This window comes from Oncorhynchus tshawytscha, linkage group LG02 (assembly GCF_018296145.1).
Source record: "Oncorhynchus tshawytscha isolate Ot180627B linkage group LG02, Otsh_v2.0, whole genome shotgun sequence".
Lineage (NCBI taxonomy): Eukaryota > Metazoa > Chordata > Actinopteri > Salmoniformes > Salmonidae > Oncorhynchus > Oncorhynchus tshawytscha.
In genome coordinates this window covers 71,619,682-71,641,128 of record NC_056430.1, presented here as the reverse complement: position 1 = coordinate 71,641,128, position 21,447 = coordinate 71,619,682, and the positions used below count along the sequence as shown (strand labels likewise).

At 42.5% G+C, this 21,447-nt stretch overlaps 2 protein-coding genes across 2 annotated transcripts; both read left to right on the top strand.

Annotated features, from left to right (window-relative positions):
* The first annotated feature begins 7,976 nt into the window (after positions 1–7,976).
* notum2 (notum pectinacetylesterase 2) lies at positions 7,977–15,223 on the top strand. Its single transcript, XM_042306013.1, has 11 exons — positions 7,977–8,290; positions 8,801–8,853; positions 9,681–9,776; positions 9,972–10,032; positions 10,336–10,433; positions 10,539–10,641; positions 11,061–11,249; positions 11,461–11,561; positions 11,908–12,055; positions 12,815–12,862; positions 13,683–15,223. Exons 1-11 carry the CDS (start codon positions 7,977–7,979, stop codon positions 13,987–13,989), a joined length of 1,518 nt encoding a protein of 505 aa, XP_042161947.1. The 3' UTR covers positions 13,990–15,223.
* A 671-nt stretch (positions 15,224–15,894) lies between these two features.
* On the top strand, positions 15,895–21,197 carry LOC112263684 (40S ribosomal protein S15a). Its single transcript, XM_024440204.2, has 5 exons — positions 15,895–15,987; positions 16,947–17,084; positions 17,311–17,390; positions 17,644–17,729; positions 21,064–21,197. Exons 2-5 carry the CDS (start codon positions 16,952–16,954, stop codon positions 21,155–21,157), a joined length of 393 nt encoding a protein of 130 aa, XP_024295972.1. The 5' UTR covers positions 15,895–15,987; positions 16,947–16,951; the 3' UTR covers positions 21,158–21,197.
* The last annotated feature ends 250 nt before the right edge of the window (positions 21,198–21,447 follow it).

The window sequence follows — 21,447 nt, the reverse complement described above, 5'->3', positions numbered from 1 at the left end:
GCCTACTGTCTGTAAACTGTTAGTGTCTTAACGACCTTTCCACCGGTGCATGTGCATTAATTGTTTATGGTTCATTGAACAAGCATGGGAAACAGTGTTTAAACCCTTTACAATGAAGATCTGTGAAGTTATTTGGATTTTTACCATTTATCTTTGAAAGACAGGGTCCTGAAAAAGGGATGTTTCTTTTTTTGCTGAGTTTCGTATATTTAGCAGGCTTAGGCTACCTGATGTTGTGGAATGAAATTGTTCCAATAAGTCCTATAGAGAATGAATCCTGCTATTATGGTTCCTAACTCTTCACATGTCTACGTACTGTACATTCTTGCCAGGCTTACTAGCTTCAAAATTAAAGAAGATATTTTGGTTTACATTTTACATTTACATTACATTTTGTCTTTGTCACAGCGAGAAATAAAAAACTATGTTGCATACTATTTACTGAAACAGGACGTTACCACCTATAGATAAACTGCATGAGACAGTGGGATAAACTGCATGAGACAGTGGGGATCGTCACATATTATTTCTGTTCCAGATGAATAGTGTTGACAGCTTTATAGCCAAGATGCAAGTCTTTTAAAAAAAGCAACAAGTGCACAACTGCATTTTTGGCACAGCTTTGGGTGACAAACTTTGCTGCTACATAAAAACATGAGTGACGACTCAGTCATGATGCAGGTGTTAATAACAGTTAACCATAAAACCCAACGTCTAAATTAGCACCCGTTTTCTAAATTAGCAACGATACTCGATAAGCAGTAGGATTTCGTTACGAGGCTACGACTCAAGCAAAAATGCATCTTTTTTTATGACGCAGCGTAACGTTCTTCATTGACATTCATTTTACATAATATTATGAAGCTATGTTTAGCATCCAAACATGGCAATCAGGAGAACTGTGGTTGAATTGTTCGGCTTCTTCCCCCTAGATTCACCTCAGAAGGAATCTGCTGATATATCGACCGAGAAATCAGCAACAAGAATTTGAAAATAGCAATAAAACTCCCGAATGGGACCGTGAATAATCAAGGCTGTAAATTTTGTGCATGTGGACAATATAAATTCATATAAGTCGTAAAATCTTTCGGATGCAGAGCATATTGTTTCTTGACCTAGATCTACAGGGTTGTCCATCACCTGCCTTGGGATAAAATCTGACTGACATTGATCATACGGTGCCATTCTCTCAGCAGGATCACAATAGAGCTCAGTTCTGAAACCCACACTATCATAATTCTAAGAATGTGTGGATATTGGAACATAACCGGAGTCTCTTAATATGAAGAAGCCACTCCTTAGGTTAAGACACCGTTAATTTATTTGTGTATTCAAGAGGCTTCCCAATGGACCGTCTTAAGCTCCTAAAATGTTGAAGTTTTGAGGCGATTGGTATTTTCCAGCCTGCTATCTACCTGGTATTTACCTTAATAATAAATACACATTTTGTTTCTTTAGACTTTCTTTGTAAAAAAAAAAAAAAAAAAAAACTCTGTATCAAAATAACATTCAACTTTCCCATAATGCTGTATGCTGATACTTTTTGGACATTGACTTTTAAGCCGAACAAACCTATGCTTCTGATGTTAAATAAAAAGTAGCACCTCCTATCTGTCTTCTTTGTGGACATTTTTCTGGTTAATTTCCATGTTCTTTGTAAAGTTACTGGGTATAATCTGTTTTAAACATTGCAATACCAGGTGCGAGTGCTTGGTACTGTAATGGGGGTTTTACTGACCTAAAAAAAGAATTCACGATTATTTTCAAAAGACTGATTTGACTTTGAAATTAAACATATATTTAACATATCTTGTAACAGTTGCATTGATAGATTAAGGCTATAACAAGGGCAACTAGCCAATCATATTTTGTTTTGTTTGTATCACAACATCAGTCAACCCAGTGGGAGAGTCCCTCATTTATTGTCAGAGCATACTAGCGCAGATGCTAGCTGTCACATTACCATAAGTTCAAGCAGAATTCCTACACAATATTTGTATGTTCGAATTCTGTTCTTGTTTGTCACAGCATTCATGCCTATAACCTTTATAAGAGCTTCTGAGAAGTGAGGGGCCATTAGCTTGATCTGATCCACTGCAGCACTGAACACAATGGTGTTGGCCAGTGGCCAATTCTGTACACAAATTTGGTTGTCAAAGTTTTTTTTAAAACAACATTTATCTATACTGCCTGTTGTAGCTGGACGTGGGAGTGAAAGATGACAAGCGGGGCCCACATGTTTTTTGAAACACCGTACCCTCATACATAAACTGACTTCTCTTTCCAGTAAATGGTCAGACTGGTGGGTCCCCTCCCTCCCCCTGTGAAAACGCTCTAGAAACGCTGTGCCCACGTGTCCACACAGTGGGGAGCCACAACACATGATGTAAAGGACTGACATCACCTCAGCAGGAATCCCTGATTTACTGCCGCCCCGACATGAGCAAGACTGCCACCTACCAGCTCCAGAGAAATCCAGCCAAGGTCATGTTCTGTATCTGGATTATACTGTATGTTGCCTATGAAGCGTTTAGCAGGTTCACACAGTCATAATGGATGACTATGTGAATATTAGGTTTAATATTAACATGAATCTACTTTTACAGATTCAGGACATTAACATTAACTCCCAAGACTCCGATAGCTCTCTTATTCATTGGTGGTAGCAATCATTACGTGTGCTTGTCCTCAGCAGCCAGGCCTGGACAGCTGTGTTGGCAGTTGGCACCCTGTGTTGTGGATCAGCTGGGGAGAGGCTTATGTGAGGGCCAAGGCCCTGCTGCCTGCTTCCCTCTGAGCGTAGCGTGACCCTGCGGGCACATACATCAGCACAGTGACAGGCTGGGTGCTCGGCCGCTCAAGCATGACTCCAAGGCCACGTTGCTGCTCCTCCGTGTCATGAGCCCCAACGACTCTTCAAGCTATTCACTGAAGCATGTCCCCAGGCCCCCCTGGGACCCTGGCAAGAGGACAATGACCTGGGCAACAGGAGACCGTTCATGGACTCGGCAATACTCTGCTAGTAAGTTTACAAGTACAATTTCTCTGATTCATGTGGTGTTTTTGGTACTAGGTGTGCCACAGGGCTCGGTTCTTCACCCGATTAATAAATAAAGAATATTCCTTGACAGTGGTGTTTGCTTTCAAAGTTTTGTTTGTTTTGACAGTTTTAGGGTCCAGTGTATGTTGCGTCAGACAACATTGGTATTTTATTGTGTTTTCACTGAGTTTTTGAAACTTTTTTTTTTTACAATTGGTATTTGCTTTTAAAATGTCATTTGTTTTCACACATTTAGGTTCCAGTGTATGTTGCATGAGACCAAAGAGGCCTGACCTTCTGAAGTCGTGGAGTTATACCCCCTCTCTCTGTCTTGCCTCGCTCTTTACTCGCACGACAGTTGCTAGCTGGAGGATAGGGGCTGTGCAGTTCATCTACTGATGAAATCTGTTCTGGCAAAGATGCGCCAGGCACGCCGACGATGGGCTGAGAGGTGGGAGCATTAGATGCACCCCTCTGTGGCCTCTCACGGACCCACCATACCTATGGGCCTACAGTATGTCATGCCACTGTGTCTATGGCCGTTACATTACCCTGATCCTGAAGCCGATCCCGTTCTCACTGCTATCGGTCCCCTCCATCCATCACGCTGACTGGTTGACAGTTTGCAGAAGGTTGCCACACATGGCCTCTAAACACCTGGCTCTAGTCGAGGGCGTTGCCCACTCCACCTGTTAGTCCTCTTTAGTGGCCATTTCACACTTTGCACCAATCCCGGTCAAGTCCCTTCTGTCGACTGGGCTGATTGAAGGGTGTGTCCTGGCAATGCTGTTTCTCACTGGGCTCCATTGCTCTGCGCTGAGCCCGGCTTTCATGCAGCTCGTAAACATGCCACTCTCCTGGCTCATCAGTCACGGGCCCTCTCCCCTCACCGATGCCCTACAACGCTGGTGACAACCCTGATATCAGGGTGATGTGGTAGCAGATTGCCAATTTAAGCTCCTGTGTGGTTTATATGTCACTGCGGCCAGTATTCACACCCACAGAGCTTCTGTATTCTGTCCTCTTACAAGTTGACTTCAAGCTGCTATGAATACTGTTCACCGGCGGACACCCATGTGCCCAGCATATGGTGGGCATTTACTGCCCGTGTGCTTGATTTTGAAGTTGTTACCAGTGGGTCATAACCTTTTCTGTGTTGTGGTGTGTCCCCATAAAATGTGGTGTATGTCAATTCTTTGATGCTCTCTGCCGACAGATATTCTAGCTCGCCATCAGCTCACTGACACTGGTGATGACACACATGCTCAGCAGACAAAGTGCCCTGGAACACCCAAGCTTTAGGTGTCTATAGCCTGACCTTGAAGATGCGTAGGGTACGTGAGAAAAAAACAACACAGGGAGAAAGTATGCCTCTTATGTGCTCAGGGGTCAAGCTTCTAACCCTGCTAGTGTTAAGTTCAGCAAGGTCTTTACGGCCTCGGCACATTCTGTGTGAGGTTATGCTAAATGTTTTTCTTTACAAGTAAAGTGCAGTAGGTAATGGAGTAGGTAATGGACCTCGGAGATGTGTGTGTGTGTGTCCTCACTGTGGTTTGGAGAGGCTTGGCCCCTGACCTCTAGCTGGTTCAGAGAGTTGAAACCAACATGGGGAGCCGAGAACATCGAATGTGCTTTCGCTATTGATCTGAAGCCCGTCTGTGTGTAATGTCGAATCCCATATCAAAGAAAACAAAATAGCAGCAATGCCATCTCGAGCGCTCTGCTCAAGGCGTTCTAGCGAAAAGGTGATAGATTTACAACAAGTTTTTTCTTTTGTTTCTCAGCTATTTGAGGTATCTGTTAAACAGATTGTTGCATTGACTTCTGGGAAGACAGATGGTTGTGTGCATGCTTTCAAGACGACCGAAGGAATGAAGAAATTGTTCAGCTCAGTAGATCAAGTTCAGAATAGCAGTGTCATTAGATTTCATTTTATTGTTTCGACACATACGTTCTCGCAGACATATTTTCACGTATGTTCCTTCTGGCATAACTTGAAAGTAGAAAATATGCTTTAGAAGAAGCTTTCTGTTGAGAAGTGAGAATGTGAATCAGAATGAGATTTTAAAAAAATACCTTTCTAGAACATGCCAAAGCAATAACTATAAATGTCTGATTTTATACATAACATTTAGTTACGAGACTAAACACACCACCATTTCTGGATATAATCGATGTCATTTCTGGATATAATTGATGTCCTTGACGAATAATGTCCTGTACTATGTATGATGTCATGTTTGTGTGGACCCCAGGAAGAGTAGCTGATGCTTTTGCAGCGGCTAATGGGATCCTAATAAATACCAGTTCCAAAATACCAACATTTCTGGATATAATTTCTGTGTTGTAGATACTGGATTACTGTCTGCTGTAACTGTTTGGTGTATAGTGTCCAAACATAGCACAACCCGTAGCCATTTAGATGAAGGTACCCGACGCTCAGTTAAAGGAATAGTGAGAGTGTTTTGTAGGTAGTCGAAACGCTAATGGTCTAGGCTGGCTAGTGCTGCGATCAATGCTTTTGTGTCAAGTATCGTACGTAACTATCCCATGCCTCCCTCCAAGTCCCCAGCCCCATTCCCAAAATCCCCAGCTCCTATCCCAGTCCCTTAACCCCAGCCTCTCTGCTGTCTCTCCCAGTCCCTGGGCCTCATTAAGGGACTTGATTGACACGTCAGGATGGTGTGCATTTCATTGATGAGAATTTTAGAGGCCGGGCTCGTGAACTTCTTCTGTACTAATCAGTACGTCACCCCACAGCTATCCCAGGGGGGACGTGAGATCGGTTTCAAATACCCTGCCTCTTCCCTCAGTGGCAAACCTTCTGTCCTGTCCAGGAGCCCCCAGCCCAACCTGGCCCCCGCAGGAGCACAGCGAAAGGTAAATCAGCTCGCAGCCGGTCGACTACCGCCACATCGTGTAGAACTTGGATTTACTTCTGTACTGTGCGTATGCTGAGATCTGTAATATATGACTTGAGAATATATTGCATAGGGTGTAAAGGGGATTTTGGGATTTTACTGGTAATACTTTATTTTTTCAACAAATATTTGCCTGGAAATTATATACTAAGATATTGCGGTCACAGTGGGTACTTTTTTGGTGCTTCTGTAAGCAGATTTGGTAACTACCAAATTATACCTTTCTTGCTTTAGGGAATCCCAAAGAAACAAATTATTATTGTTATTAAATAAACAATAATGTTATAATTTGACCTTATGTTATCTATATGTAAATACAGAGCCCGATAAAATATGGACTGTGAAATAATCCACAATCCACAATTATTTTCTCTCAATTTCCTGATGATTATCCTTATATTTGTTGTAATATAGGTTATTGGGGGGTTCTTTATCATTCGTATGAGTCATTTCCTAACGGTTTTAACTGTCACTTGTCCTATTCAAGTCTCACACAATATAGGCTACCCCAGCAGGTGCAGCAACAATGATTTATACTCTAGACAGTTATATTTCAAGCATTTAGAGTGTTTCAAGCCAGACAATGTTTGAAGATGAACAACCCTTCACGATTAGAAAAGGTTTTGATGGCGGTGTTTTGCACGCAATGCTTTTTGGATGACTTTAGCTCGAGGCTTTGCATTTTAATTCTCGGTCATAAAATTACGATGGATTTGACTAAAAGTCAAATATATACATAGAAAATTCAATTGCACATATTGTAAACTTTTAATCAATATATTTCTAATAATTTTATATATTAACACTAATAGCCTTCATTCAACACGTCATTTTCTTATTGTTATGTCTAAACGTTTCACTGTAGTGCATTGATTTTGCAGTTTTAAACACATTTACTTAGCGACAGTCCACTTCACATAACTGTTATTGAGGTCATTTGTTTACCAACACATTTCCTTCAGTTGGCAAATTGAATATTTGCGGCACAAGGGGTAAAGTTCAGCTTGATAAACATTCATTTAAGAGCTTCTATCTGATATCATTAAGCTGGAAACCCATTGCTCAACAAGACAGCCACCACGTGCTTTTGCCACCCAAAGTATCAACCCCTCTGTACTTTTGTGTGTGTCCTCTGGATCTTTCAACGTGAGGTCAACATACAGGGGCTTATGCGCTCTTGTCGGAGTGTGTCTGAGCTTTGTGCTCCACTGACCTCCAGGGGAACACGGCACACGGATGGATTATGCTGCAGATATGCCAGCCATGTAGGTGTTTAAATCAAAGCACAGGCGAACAGAGGGGAGAGGGTGGATGAGAGGAGGGGAGAGGAGGGGATGAGGGAGGTATAGTTTTTTCTTGTTGTGGGACTAGGTCAGGTGGGTGGATGTGTGGGTGTGAGTCGGGAGTGGGTGGGTGGGGGCGCTTGAAATATGTTCAGCAGAGCGTGTGTTATCTTTTCTCCTCGCCACTAACCATCCAACACCCTTAGCGTGTCGTCACATCGCACAGTCAGAAACTGGCGGCAGCTCAAAGGGAATGCTGGGAAATAGGATCCATATGGTGGCACTATAAAGTGCACCGCCAACCCAGAGCCTTCACCAAAAAACTGGCCAAGCCATCCTCAACGCCAGCATCCATTCACCTACAGTCTCTCCTCACCTGTCTCCTCAGTAGCATCGCTGCTCTGTTTTACCCAAGATCCTTCCTCACACGTGACCTTCTTCAGGACTGGATACTGAAAGGGGTATGTGTTGATTTTCTGTGGAATTTAATGGATCCTGATTGTTATTGATCATTTCTTTAATCTCTTTTAACTTTTGAGAAGGATGTTTGGTATGTTAAGTCAATTTGCCTAACATATCATTAACCTTCATTCGTTTTGCAATGCTGGTGCCCAATTACTCTAAACCAAACTGCGTCTCTCGCCTATACCATTGAGTAAGTGTGTTTCAGTGTCTATAAGTTGAGTGTTTCATGTAGCATGTTTTGTGCTCTCCTCTTAGGCTGGATTGACTATGAAGATCCCGGGCCATGTGGTTTTCCTGCTGCTGATAGGAGGGATTTGTTGCCAGAACAACCGCAATGCCAAACCTAGTGGCAAGTCATCTAAGAAGAACCAGGGGAACCAGAACCAAGGGGCTGAGGCAGCCCAGTCGGCCCCAGAAGATGAGCCCCATTCTGGGCCAGTGGAGTCAGGCAGGGAGGGTAACTCTGGAGGTCGGGCGGCAGCCCAGCAGTCAGCTTCACAGAACAACAAGGCTTCAGATGATATGAAGCTGCATGTCCTCAAGAATACTCAGGTCACATGCAACGATGGAACAGCAGCAGGGTAAGATGCTCTGGAAAACTATTTATGGAGGCAAATGATGGCTGTTTAGATAATAAAAAAGCTCTAGAGACTTATGTCCTGAGTACAATCAATCAATTTCAGCAAAAATGGATGTGATTAGGAATCATATAGTGCCGTGAAAACTAACCAGTTGTTCATGTTTTTGTAATTGTCAGTGCTATTACAGCTGTTATTACACTGTAATGTGTTTTGATATTAGATAAAGTAGTAATCTAGTCCTCAGCTATCTAAGTTGGTGACGGCAAGGGGTAAATGGTTTTAATCACTATCAAAGGACTTTGAATTAGAGTTTGTGGTTGAACTTTGAAGAAATAAAATAATTCAGGAATTGTCACGTACTTTATGGTACTTAGCATCATTGTGTTGATAAGGAGTTACAATGATGAGTGATTATGGTTGGAAGATCGGCCAACACATGACACTATACAGCAGTGTTCTCTAGGTTTCACCATTCACAGCCCTTCATCCATGTTTATTTGTGGTCCACAGGTTTTACCTAAAGGAGTTCAAAGGGAGTAAGAGATGGCTGATATTTCTGGAAGGTGTGTATTTTAAACTCATCTGGTTCATTTGATCTTGAGAGGTCAGCGCGTGGCATGTTTGCGCGACGCCCTCATCGGCATCTGGACCGGTGGTAGTCTCCTTTCCCTTTTTCGTCTTTTTCGGCGACTGTCTGTCACTCTGATTGGACGCCTCCTCTGGCATTCGCCCCTCCATCACTATGAGATATTTATGAGGATTGCGTTGTGACATCACACGTGTATTCTGAGACCTAGAACCGGATGTGTCACATCCTCTAAGAACAAATATTTCAGCAGGTTGAAATGTCACAGCGTACATATCCTACATCAGAGGTACTTTGCTGTTGGATACAGGTCAACAAGTACCAAGATATCCACTCTTTTATACGGCAAGGATCTGATTATTTTCACAAATGCCACAGTTTGTTCATTTGTTTATTTTCTCAGCAGGTGGTACGGCTCCAAAAGACTTGACTTACATTTGATTTACATGTTAAATATGCATATAAGCATAGGTATGGTTAAGATTATAACTCAACCATTAATGGACCCCAGGTGGGATTTTAGGAAGCAGTCACATAATAGCCACCAATTTATATCCCTGCCGTTTCTATTCAACAGTCCATTGCCATACATGTGCATCAGACCCCACAGACACTCCCTCAGTTCGGGAGCCTGGCCAGAGGCTAGCAGATGGAGCTGCAGGTGGATGCCTCAGTTACCCTCCCTCTCCCATTCCTCCCAACCCCCATTCCTCTCAGGCCTCTGAAATGGGCTAACAAGGGGGTCTCCCTTTCTGAGCTTCTGAAACCGGATGTGAGAAGCTAATATTAGTGTCTTATTTTTAGGCGGTTGGTGCTGCTACAACAAAGACTCCTGCGATACCAGATATAAAAATATCCCACGACTCATGACCTCATCCGACTGGCCCCAAACGCGCAAAGGTAGGTACTGTTTTAGAATGTGTCCTCGTCATTCATCATACATGTTTTACATGGGCGTCCATGTTTGGTCCCATTCCCAATATACATTGTGTCATGGGTTGTTGATTGTCATATGACATCAGAGTTGTGTCCTACTGTATGTCCAATGAGAGGTCACCACTGTCTCTGCTTGACTTTCTATTGGTTGCTTTACAGGAAGTGGAATATTGTCAGCCCAGGCGGAAGAAAACCCTCATTGGTATAACAGTAATATTGTGTAAGTATGCTTGTTAACACACTGGTTGTTGTATGTTACTGGTACATGTTGTCCTACATACTGTACTGCTCATACTGTACTGCTAACTAAAGTTCTCAGGATCTGTGTGATTGAAGAAGCCAACTGCAGGCTGAGATGATGAATATCAAACATGACAGGTTGCTTCACAATGTGGGATGGAGTCCCATTAATACTATTACATATGTACATGAGTACGTGTGAGTGCGTGTGAGTGTGTGTGTGTGTGTGTGTGTGTGTGTATGTGAGTGGCTCTGACCCAGCTGTGTATCTCCTCTTCTGCAGATTCATCCCGTACTGCTCCAGCGACGTGTGGAGTGGCACAGGGCCCACAGCCACCAAGGAGAAGAGAGGCCCGGGAAAAGAGAAGGAGAAAGATGCCAGTAGGTCCTCTCACCACCAGCAGATCCTCATTATTTTCCTCAACACCAAAGCCATTTCAATATGGTGGTTTGTTCAATTGATTGCTTATCTATGTTTCCCTCCAGTTGAGTATACCTTCATGGGTTCCCTGATCATCCGTGAGGTCATCAAAGACCTAGTCCCTAAAGGCATCAAACAGGCCAAGGTTGTCATGCTGGCTGGCACAAGGTGAGTTCCTCTCCTCTGCTTTGGGTCTGTTCCCAATCTAGCCCCGTTGTCTGGCACCGTCTGTCTCCGCTACCCAGCTCCACACACTCACACACATTGACAGAGTGACTCTATTTTAGGACGTCCTGTAACTGTTGTCTACCATAAAGATGTTTACGAGCCCTGCTGTCCTGTATTGGCCGTAGAGTGTGGGACAATGACATCATGTCTATTAGGGGCCTCTTCCATAAAGGAGGACACAGTCCTGGAGATTCTTCCCAGGTTAGCAACATGTTTGGTGAGACACCCTGAGGACTAAAACAAGGACACACAGTTAAGTCTGACTGTGACAGCATAGCATTATTGTGGCTAGCTGTCGGACATTTTGGCTCCAATTGGCAGTGTGCCAATTTTTACCCAGTTTCTTTGCTCCCCTGCAGTGCTGGAGGGACGGGAGTGCTACTGAACATTGAGAGAGTGTCCAGTCAGCTGGAGCAGCTGGGTGCAGAGGCCCAGGTTCGAGGCCTGGTGGATTCGGGCTGGTTTCTGGAGAGTAAACAGCAGAGGGTTCCTGACTGCCCAGACAGTGTCTCCTGCTCACCTGTAGACGCCATCAAGAGAGGACTCAAGTAAAACACATCTGTCTCTCTGCCTTCAGCTTATCCATGTCTCTATGACCTCATAATGACAGATGCCCTGAACAAAGCATTGCATCTCATCACACGTGTAGTTTTATTTCCATTGGCTTGAAGTTCACCAATAATTTTAGCATATAACAGTTGCCCTGTCTATGTTCAATGCGCACTGGAAGCCATTTTTCTCCAATGGCTGTTTTCTTAGGCTGTGGAACGGGGTGGTCCCAGACAAGTGTCGGCAGCAGTACAAGAAAGGAGAGGAGTGGCAGTGCTTCTTCAGCCACAAACTCTACTCCTCCCTGACCTGTGAGTGTCTTTACTACCTACCATCATCTTGTAAGAATGTATCTTTCATCTATGAAAGCTGAAGGGTCATGAATCAGAATCCTAGTAAACTTTATGTCCATCGTTACCCATCAAGATACCAATAAATGTTACGACCCTCATGTTACCCAATAAAACACTTATAGGTACAAGCAACACCCCAACTCTGTTCTCATACTGGGTGTGTGTGTGTGTGTGTGTGTGTGTGTGTGTGTGTGTGTGTGTGTGTGTGTGTGTGTGTGTGTGTGTGTGTGTGTGTGTGTGTGTGTGTGTGTGTGTGTGTGTGTGTGTGTGTGTGTGTGTGTGTGTGTGTGTGTGTGTGTCACAGCCCCTCTGTTTGTGGTGCAGTGGCTGTTTGACGAGGAGCAGTTGAGAGTGGAGAATATCTACCTGGGGGGTCAGACCCTGTCAGAACAGCAGTGGACCTACATGCAGAACCTGGGAAAGGATATCAAGAACTCACTCAAAGATGTCACGTAAGTGTGCAGCTGCAGCGACGGACGTGACCGTGGAATGTGGTAGACAGCTGAGCTTGGGATTGATCCATGGCATATAGGCCAAGAATTCACAAAACCTACGTTTCGTGATCAAAACAAGTAAGAGCACCTCCCTAATATTGAGTTACACCCATCACCTCTTGCCCTCAGAACAGCCTCAATTCGTCAGGGCATGAACTCTACAAGGTGTCGAAAGTGTTCCACAGGGATGCTGGCCCATGTTGAGTCCAATGCTTCCCACAGTTCTGTCTAGCTGGCTGGATGTCCATTGGGTGGTGGACCATTCTTGATACACGCAAACCCAGCAGTGTTGCAGTTCTTGACATACTCAAACCAGTGTGTTTTTGTCACCTTCTACCAGACCCTGTTCAAAGTCACTTAAATATTTTGTCTTGCCCATTCACCCTCAATGGCACGCTTACACAAACCATGTTTACATTTTCTCAAGGCTTAAAAAAAGTAATTAACCTGTCTCATTCCCTTCATCTACACTGACTGAAGTGGATTTAACAAGTGACATCAACAAGGGGTCATAGCTTTCACCTGGATTCACCTGGTCAGTTTGTCATGGAAAGACCAGGTGTTCTTAATGTTTTGTACTGTCAGTGTATACTATTGATCAGCTGAAATGGAAAATTAGCAAAAATGTATCAACAGCAATATTCTCCACATGTTCCCAACACTATCAAATATGTCACGCTGCTCAGTGCTGACGTTATGCTGTGGTGTGTGTTGCAGGGCTGTGTTCGCACCCTCCTGCCTGTCCCACACATTGATCACTAAAAGGTAGGACATCTGACTCCCTGGGGGCCCTGAAAAACACATCCACTGTCCCCTCTACCCCTCACCCCTACCCTGACCCATCTCTACCCAGTAAGCTCATGCTACTCTTTTTGTGTAGCTCGTTCATCAAACCGCATTCTGCGTGTCACTGAATGACATTTCACACTTTCACTAACCCTCCAGCACGCTTTACACATACAAACACACGCACCCACACACCCACACCCGCACGGACGCACACACACACACACACACACATGCACCCACCCACCCACCTACATACACACAAATGTGCACAAACAAACTCAGCCCTTTAAGCAAGCAAACACATACACACTTAAAAGGGAACACACACACACTCACAAAATCATGCACACTTAACACACACACACACCTCTCCAGCTGGACATAGGGTCAGTGACAGGGCAGAAGGTGGAACCTATGTTACGGTAAAGGGCAGGGTTGGAGATGGAAGGAGTGATTAGCTCAGGGTTGTAGGGGAGGAACTGGTTGCCTAATCTTACTAGTGTGAGGTAGGTGGATCATATTTTCACAGTTTTGTAATCTAATGCAGGGCTATGTTGATGGTAGTTATGGTGGTGGTGTTGGAGGCTGGACACAAGGAGGGCACAGCTGGGGAACCAATTGAGACGCAGCCTGCCAAGGCATACTGCTTGTGAAAAGATACAGGGCTCAAGTGGCCCAACACGCTCTCTCTCTTTTCACTGCTACCTACTTCAATCATCTCCCCGTTCTCTGGCACCCATTCACTCCCTCTCTCTCTCTCTCTCTCTCTCTCCCCCCCTCTCGTTCTTTATATTAGTAACTGGATGACGTTTCAAGTCAAAGGCACCTCCCTGCCCCGGGCTCTGCAGTGCTGGGATAAGAGTTTCCAAGAAGCCAACCGTAACAGCAAGACCCCCCTGAAGGGCTGTCCCTTCCACCTGATCGACACCTGCCACTGGCCCCAGTGCAACCCCACCTGCCCAGCCTTGGTGGACCAGGCCACCCAGCAGGAGCTCACCCTGCTCCAGATGTTAGTGGGCATGGGCCTGGACCTCCAGAAACTAGGCCTGGACCTCAGGAGGGACAGTAGCTCTGTAACTAGCATGGTCAGTAACGGTGGCTAAGACAAGGAGTATAGAAGCCCACTCTCTGGCTTAGTAAAGGGAAATTTTTTATGAGTTATGACGTAACCATGAAAGGTACAGAATCTGGTTACTTCTCTTGTGCCGCTCAGCCATTCCATTGTGCTCCACTGTTACCATGCCGTCTTGACCGGTGGGTATGTCACTGGGCTTACAGTATGTCTGTCTGTAACGTTACAGTTTGCCTCTAGGATCCCTCTCCTGGACAGTTTAAAGAGGGGAGGTTAGTGATTCCAGTTTACCCCTGGGTTGTGTCTCACATTTGATTCAAGGGAGAACGAGGAGTGCCAGGTACCTGTAGCTAACCAGTCAGTCAACACACTTTCACCCAACTACATGTACTATACAAAACTTCAACAACATTTTGTGAAGTGAAACGTACTGCTTTTGAGGATTTTTGAATAAGCTATTGGCACTTTTTATCATCTTGCCAACATAGGACTGGTACAGTATTCAGAGGAAATGTACATTTTAATGTAGATGGTTGACTGGAAGGATATATTATATGAGTCTGCTGTTTTAGATCCATGTCCAAGCTCAAACACTGCCAGAGAATGAAGGACTGTCTTGCAAGGACACTTGCAGTGCCGAGACCATTCTCTAACTTTTATTGAATGTGTTCTACACGCGTGCGCACACACACATACACACACACACACACACATACACACACACACACACACACACACACACAGCCTACAGTTTATATTTCCCACATTTCTACTGCTGCTGCAATTACAATGTTGAATTTTTAGATATATATAAATATATATTTGATGTGCATGTGAAGTAAGGGATGTTTGATCTTGCAAAAGTGGCCCAAATGAAAAGTAATTGTCATACCTTCTAATATTGTATATTATCAAGAGAAGGTTGTGACCATCTCTTCTTTCTTTGACTTTACCATGAAGTGTGTTTGAACCTAATGTATCTTCCCATGGACCCTTTTAACTGATGTTTCCTCTTCAAAAACACTGTAGTCGATACTACTCAGCTAGTGTGTCATGTACTGTAATATCTACATAATTTACATCCTTAAAGAATCATTTCATGTGATTATATCTAATCTATTGTATGGTAATTATAATCAGAATTGTTTGATTTGCTACTGTTTTAAATTGTATGTAGTAATGAACCCTATTTTGCTTGAAATATTTACCTTGTAAACAGAACTATAACTTGACAGGCATTATATAGTGGATGTATGTTGAATTGAATACAGAACAATAAATATAAGGTTGGATTATCCTTGAAAACCTGTTCAGAGTGAGCTTTGTTACTTTATCTTTGATTGAACCTCCTGTTATTAAATCATTATTATTTTAAATTCATCCTCAAATTCACAAGCTCTGAGATTTAAAAAAAAATCTCCATCAGGTTTCAGTAAAGCATAATCTACTCGGTAGGCCTACTGGTAAAACATCATACTGTATTTATTTCCCACACTCCAACCACTAGATGGCGATCTTTTAGATTTAAACCAAAGCCCCACGTAAGATACTATAGTTTGAAAAGGGATTACAGACTTCCCAACTACTACTGTAAATATGAAAAGAGAGACATCAGAGATGTTTCAGAAAGACTGTAATATGTCTTGGACGTTTACATTTGCTTACCGACACATTCAAAATATCTTGGTAGATGTGTCTTTAATTTAGAAATCTCTATTTCTTGCACAAATATAATCAGCAATATGAATTGAATGCTTCTGTTTTATCAACTTGGAAGTTTGTTTGCATTTAGACTAAAGGGTAAATAAGGTAATGAGACTGTAAAATAAGGATGCATTTGCATCTAAATCACTGTCTGAATAAATATAATATATATATTTAATTATCAACTTTATTTTGTATCAAGTTTTCATAAACTCAGTGGTTTTCAGCTGGTGATCGCGTTAACTCGTCGTAAAAAATCTTAGTTTTTGCCCATAATGCATCGCTAGGTCTTCCTACTTCCTCTTTCCGCCATATTGCAGAACCGGTAAGGGGCCCCTCTAAAATCTCATTGTCAATCTATCCCAAATCTAACCCATCCAGCCGTCTAAAACACAATTTATGAAATTATATACACGTTTAATAATGTACTAATGTCATGAAATGGTTATTGTGTCGATATGTTGTGAGATGTTGGTGTTTTGCCTTGTGATTCGTGTAAAGTCCCCATCACTGTCCGTTTTACTGGTGTGTTGTATCGGTAGCTAGAGCATATGAATAAAACCCGACAATTAATACTGCTAATTACGTTGTGTTTTTAAATAATCGACAAATTTGCTTTATTGTCAAGATATGGTATAAATAGTACAGTTTGGTTGGCCAACCAACTCTTCTAGCTAGTTTGGCCCGTACTCGTAGTCCTTCCATGCGTGGTAGACAGTCGATGGTGGTTGTTAAACGTGTCTGTGTGGTCGTGCAAACCTCTTCTAATTTCTTATCTAAGGACCTAACGTTTGTCCCAGGTTTGAAATTGTTGGTGTTGGCGCTAGACATTCGAATGTTATGTCTTGACCAGTGAAATGTAGACGGTTCGCTCTAACCAGGTAATTTGGATAGCTAGCATAATGTCTGTCGAGGTTACTACCTTAGTATGTAGCCTTCTGTTTTCTTCACCAAAGTAACCACGTAACGTAAGCTAACCGGCTAGTTGGGCAATACTTTGTTAGTCAATATCTTCGCTAACGTTAGGTAAGCCTATACTCAAATTGTCATTGCATACTCAATATCCATCTACCTACATTTGAGCTAGCTTAGTCAGTTTGTTGGCTGACTTATTTGTCAAGTCAATAGCTAGCTAGACAGCTAACGTTAGCTTGCCAGTTTCACAGCATGTTATGAGAACAAATTACTATTAGACTCTTTACTATTAACTAGTTAGCTGAGCAGTAGTTGGCTGCCTTTCAACTCCTAAACTAATTTAACTTTTTATGTATCTCTGATCGACAGGCATCATGGTGCGCATGAACGTTCTTGCGGATGCGCTCAAAAGCATCAACAATGCCGAGAAACGTGGGAAACGCCAGGTTCTGATCCGGCCGTGTTCGAAGGTCATTGTACGTTTCCTGACCGTCATGATGAAGCACGGTGAGTTACTGAAATGTATCATTTGATTTGTAAGTGGTATGGGTCCAGTCAAGATGTGCAGGTGTCAGTTACAGGTAGGACCATGAGCATGCATAACCCGCTTCCCTCCAGGAGAGGAATTGCTTACCCCTGGTTGAGGGATCTGAGTTTGAGTCCTGTAACGTCCTATTGACAATGCTGTGTGTCTGTACTTGGTTTTGATTCCCTGCCTCCCTTGTTATCCCAGGTTACATTGGTGAGTTTGAGATCATCGACGACCACAGAGCTGGGAAAATAGTCGTCAATCTCACTGGCAGGCTGAACAAGGTATAATTTTTTTTTAAAGTTAAATATACTGCATCACAAGGACTACCATCAGACCTTTTGAGTGCCATTCTACTTCATTTTACTTATCTTTTGTATTGGGGTAGATTGATAGACTATCTGACCCCTCTGTTTTGCTCATCTTCTCTGACATGTTTTTCTCCCTGCTCATATTCTGCATTGTGGCATTATCAGCCTACCTGCGTAATTGTATATTTGCACCTGGCACTTCTAATCTTTCTTTTGCTCATTTCAGTGTGGTGTGATCAGCCCTCGTTTTGACCTCCAGTTGAAGGATCTGGAGAAATGGCAGAACAACCTCCTGCCCTCAAGACAGTTCGGGTGAGAATCAGTCAGCAGCACCCTAATGGTGGCATGAATGTTGGAGTGGCCGTATCACGGTTGTGCAGTGGAACTTTGTGAACAGGGAGGTATTCATCAGTGGCGACTTTGTTTGCTACGGTGTTTCACGTATGAATGCATCTCTTGATGTCGTGTTAATGTGCACCTTTGGGGTGTATAAAATTGTGCCCCGGGTTTCACAGACTTTAAATCTCTGAACGTTTATTTGGATGTCAAAGCAACTAAACTAATCGCCTTTTATTTCCGTGCCTGAATGTTACGCTTCCGATAACATAGAGCAAGCACATGCAGCATTAGTCCAGTATTTATAGATGCTGGCTGGGTTGGAGATTGGAACAGTCCTTGAAATGCACTTTGAAAAGATGAGGGCAACTTGTGCAACGGGAACTAAAACCTTTATCATAAGTCGGGGATGGGCAACTTGGGTCCCTGGGACTGAGTGTCCTCTGTGTGCTTCCACTTTCTACTGAATGTATCCATGGAAATATGATTGCTGCAGCCTCTTGAACAGGATTTGACCTGCAAAAAGAGGGTGAATATGATTGAATGTTCTGACAGTATCACTATGTGCATGAAATTGCTTCTCAGCTTTACTTAAGTCCAATGGTGGATGTGGTGAGGGCATGGTCACAGATTTATTGATCTGTGTGATGTCGATTGATGAATCTAATGACTCGTCCGCAACTAGGGGGGAAAACCGACGGGACTGGCTTAGGTTGTTGATATGTGGACTGTATTTCGTCTCCAATGTTTATTGAAAACCCAAATTTGCACAATAAGCACTTGTCTCTCAAATACATTGTTACAGTGGTTGGCTAGCTAGCTAGCGAACTTTAGCCATTAGCAATGATGTGAAATCAGTCAAAACACCTCAAAACAAGACATGGCATCAAGAACGAGATGAACTAGCTGAAACAGGTCACGATTCCCCACAGGGCAGTTGTCATTCTTGCTAGCTATCTGGCCATCCACAACTATGCTTGGACTTCTGCCCCATTTAAAGCATGTGCATCGTTTTCTTGCTGTTATCAGCTAACCCATCTATAGTCGGCATATTTTGGCGTTCCATCTGTGGCGTTTACCTGTGTCAGTCTGACATAGAAAACCTTTGAAGGCTACAGACGGGAAAGTCATGCTATTTGTATTTGAGCAATATAATTGGCAGTTCATTCAACTTGAACTCGCAACTTCTTGAACTCCAACCGTACTTGAGGTGTTCACATGGCACACAAACTGTCGAGTAAAAATAAGCATTTATCAAGCTACTCACTTGCACTTATTGGTTTTAGGGTAAGCGATTTACAAAAGTAAACCTTCAATGCTGCAAAAATTGCAATAGGTTGGCTACTGTCGACTATTGATAGTCTGCAAAAAGAAAGCTACAAAAAGACACATTCGTCTTGGCTGGCCTGCTGTAGCCATGTCTCTCTTTTGAAAGTCCTCGTCTTAAAGGGGCAACGTCCTATTTCTTAAATTGATGTACTTTAGAAACAACATTTTATATAAGTAATACAATTTTAAAGAATATAATGTCTTGCATTGCTACATTGTTACACAGCTTTTTATTATATGCCATCATAGCTAAATGGAGCCAGAGCATGTCATTCTAGGTCCTGCATTTATAAACTACCCCATATCCAGGCCAGTGAGGGGAAAAGGTTTGTGTTGGACCCTGGTTGGTGCTCATTTGATGTGACTTAGCGCACTTATATGGTTTGCACTATTGAAGATGGGACTGAATTTTGATGACATGATCAGGGTTCGTATGGTCATGAAAATCCTGGGACGGTCATGGAATTTTAAAATGGTGTTTTCCAAGATCCCAAAAGTTTAGGGCAAGTTTGAGTTTTATTTCTGGTCATGTAATTTGTTTAGGAATGGTGTAAATATTTTATCAATTCACAAAAAATCTACATCAGACAGGATCAGAATTACACTTAAGCGTGTTTGCGAGTATCGCCTGCATGTGCGAGATGTGTGGGCTGTTGTTCAAGGAGAGAGACAGTCGGACATTGCTGAAGCAGGTAGGCCTAGTCTATAAAATATGATCGAGAAGAGACTAGGTAGCCAATTCCAAACATCTTGTACCCTCTAACGGTTTAGCAAAGGATAACGTGTATTAATGTTTTTACCATGTTCAAAAATATCCCCTGACACTTGCGAATAAGGCCATGCAAAGTTGATTCACTTAACAATTTGTTTCATTTAAATTATTTTTGCAGAAACAAATGATTCACTTTGCTATTGTATTAGTTGGGATTCGAATCAAGATTATTTGTGAATCCTTAACATTCATTTTAGGAACTTGTTTTGTATATACTTGCAGTTGATTTGGGCATCCAATGTATGGGACATTGAAACTCAATAGATGCTAGACAGCCTGCAAAGTAAACACTTCTTAGATAAATATGACAACTCGAAAAGCTACATTTCCTGAAGAAATGTTGTGGGGTTGATTCAAATTAATAAAATGATTAGTAGCCTACATAGCCATTTGATATGTTGAATGGGCAAATTATTTCAAAGGGCACAAGACATATTTGGTTGCAATGTTTTTCATAAAGGGTGGTCAACCATCCTCCAGGAGAGCTAATAGGTGTACAGGCTTTTATTCCAGTCCCCCCTGTATGACTTCATAACATTTGTTGCATCTAGCTTTTCACTTTAAGAGAATGACTCTTAAAGTGAAGATTGAATGTGATTTGGATAGTCACTATCAGGAATAGTTTTACCGCCGCGATGCATTTCTTGTTATGATAGGCTTCACTCTGTACATCCACATGCATTGCTAACATTGCTTGATTGGAAAAGCATGGAATGTTTATGATCATAATGGCCTCCATACAATATAAATGGACTAAACTCGACTAATTTTGCCAAAATTCAGTCCATCTTCAATAGTGCAAACCATATAAGTGAGCTAAGTCACATCAAATGAGCACCAACCAGGGTCTAACACAAACCTTTTCCCCCTCACTGGCCTGGATATGGGGTAGTTTATAAATGCATTAGACTCATGCAGGACCTAGGATGACATGCTTTGGCTCTATTTAGCTTTACTGTGGAAAAGTGGTTCGGGAGTAGAGACCAAAACAGTACCTTAAGTTGTCTTGATGCGGTAATGATTGTCTGCAATTGGTTTATAGCAGGTTTTTGAAGGATGAGGTTAGAAAATGCTTTCTTAAGTGTTGTATGGCATCAATGGAAGTGACTGATGTTGCTTTAGAAGGGGTTCAACTGGATTTGTCTCTGGTGTTTCATGGTCTTAGTCTATTAATGTTAAATGTCTTACACACCATGTCTGTTTCTTCAGATACATCGTGCTGACCACCTCAGCTGGCATCATGGACCACGAAGAAGCCAGACGAAAACACACAGGAGGGAAAATTCTTGGATTCTTTTTCTAAAATGTAAAGAACTGCAAAATAAAACACCAAATCCAGTGGACTGGACTTTGTATTTTGTCTTATTAGATTGCTACAGTCAATGTTATGTATTGGTACAATGAGAATGATTCATATTTTATACTGAACAAAAATATAAATGTGGCTATTTCAAAGGTTTTAATGAGTTAGTTCGTATAAGGAAATCAGTGAATTGAAATAAATTCATGTGGCCCTAATCTATGGATTTCACAGATGGATCTGTTGGTCAAAACCTTTAAAAAAAAAAAAAAAAAAAAAAATTAAGTAGGGGT

Bases quoted from the DNA above. Each gene is read 5' to 3' on its own strand.
- LOC112263684 (XM_024440204.2), top strand. From the start codon at position 16,952: ATGGTGCGCATGAACGTTCTTGCGGATGCGCTCAAAAGCATCAACAAT. The intron at 17,085-17,310 runs GTGAGTTACTGA...TTGTTATCCCAG, and splicing joins GACCGTCATGATGAAGCACG to GTTACATTGGTGAGTTTGAG. The intron at 17,391-17,643 runs GTATAATTTTTT...TGCTCATTTCAG, and splicing joins TCACTGGCAGGCTGAACAAG to TGTGGTGTGATCAGCCCTCG.
- notum2 (XM_042306013.1), top strand. From the start codon at position 7,977: ATGAAGATCCCGGGCCATGTGGTTTTCCTGCTGCTGATAGGAGGGATT. The intron at 9,777-9,971 runs GTAGGTACTGTT...GTTGCTTTACAG, and splicing joins CTGGCCCCAAACGCGCAAAG to GAAGTGGAATATTGTCAGCC. The intron at 12,056-12,814 runs GTAAGTGTGCAG...TGTGTGTTGCAG, and splicing joins AACTCACTCAAAGATGTCAC to GGCTGTGTTCGCACCCTCCT.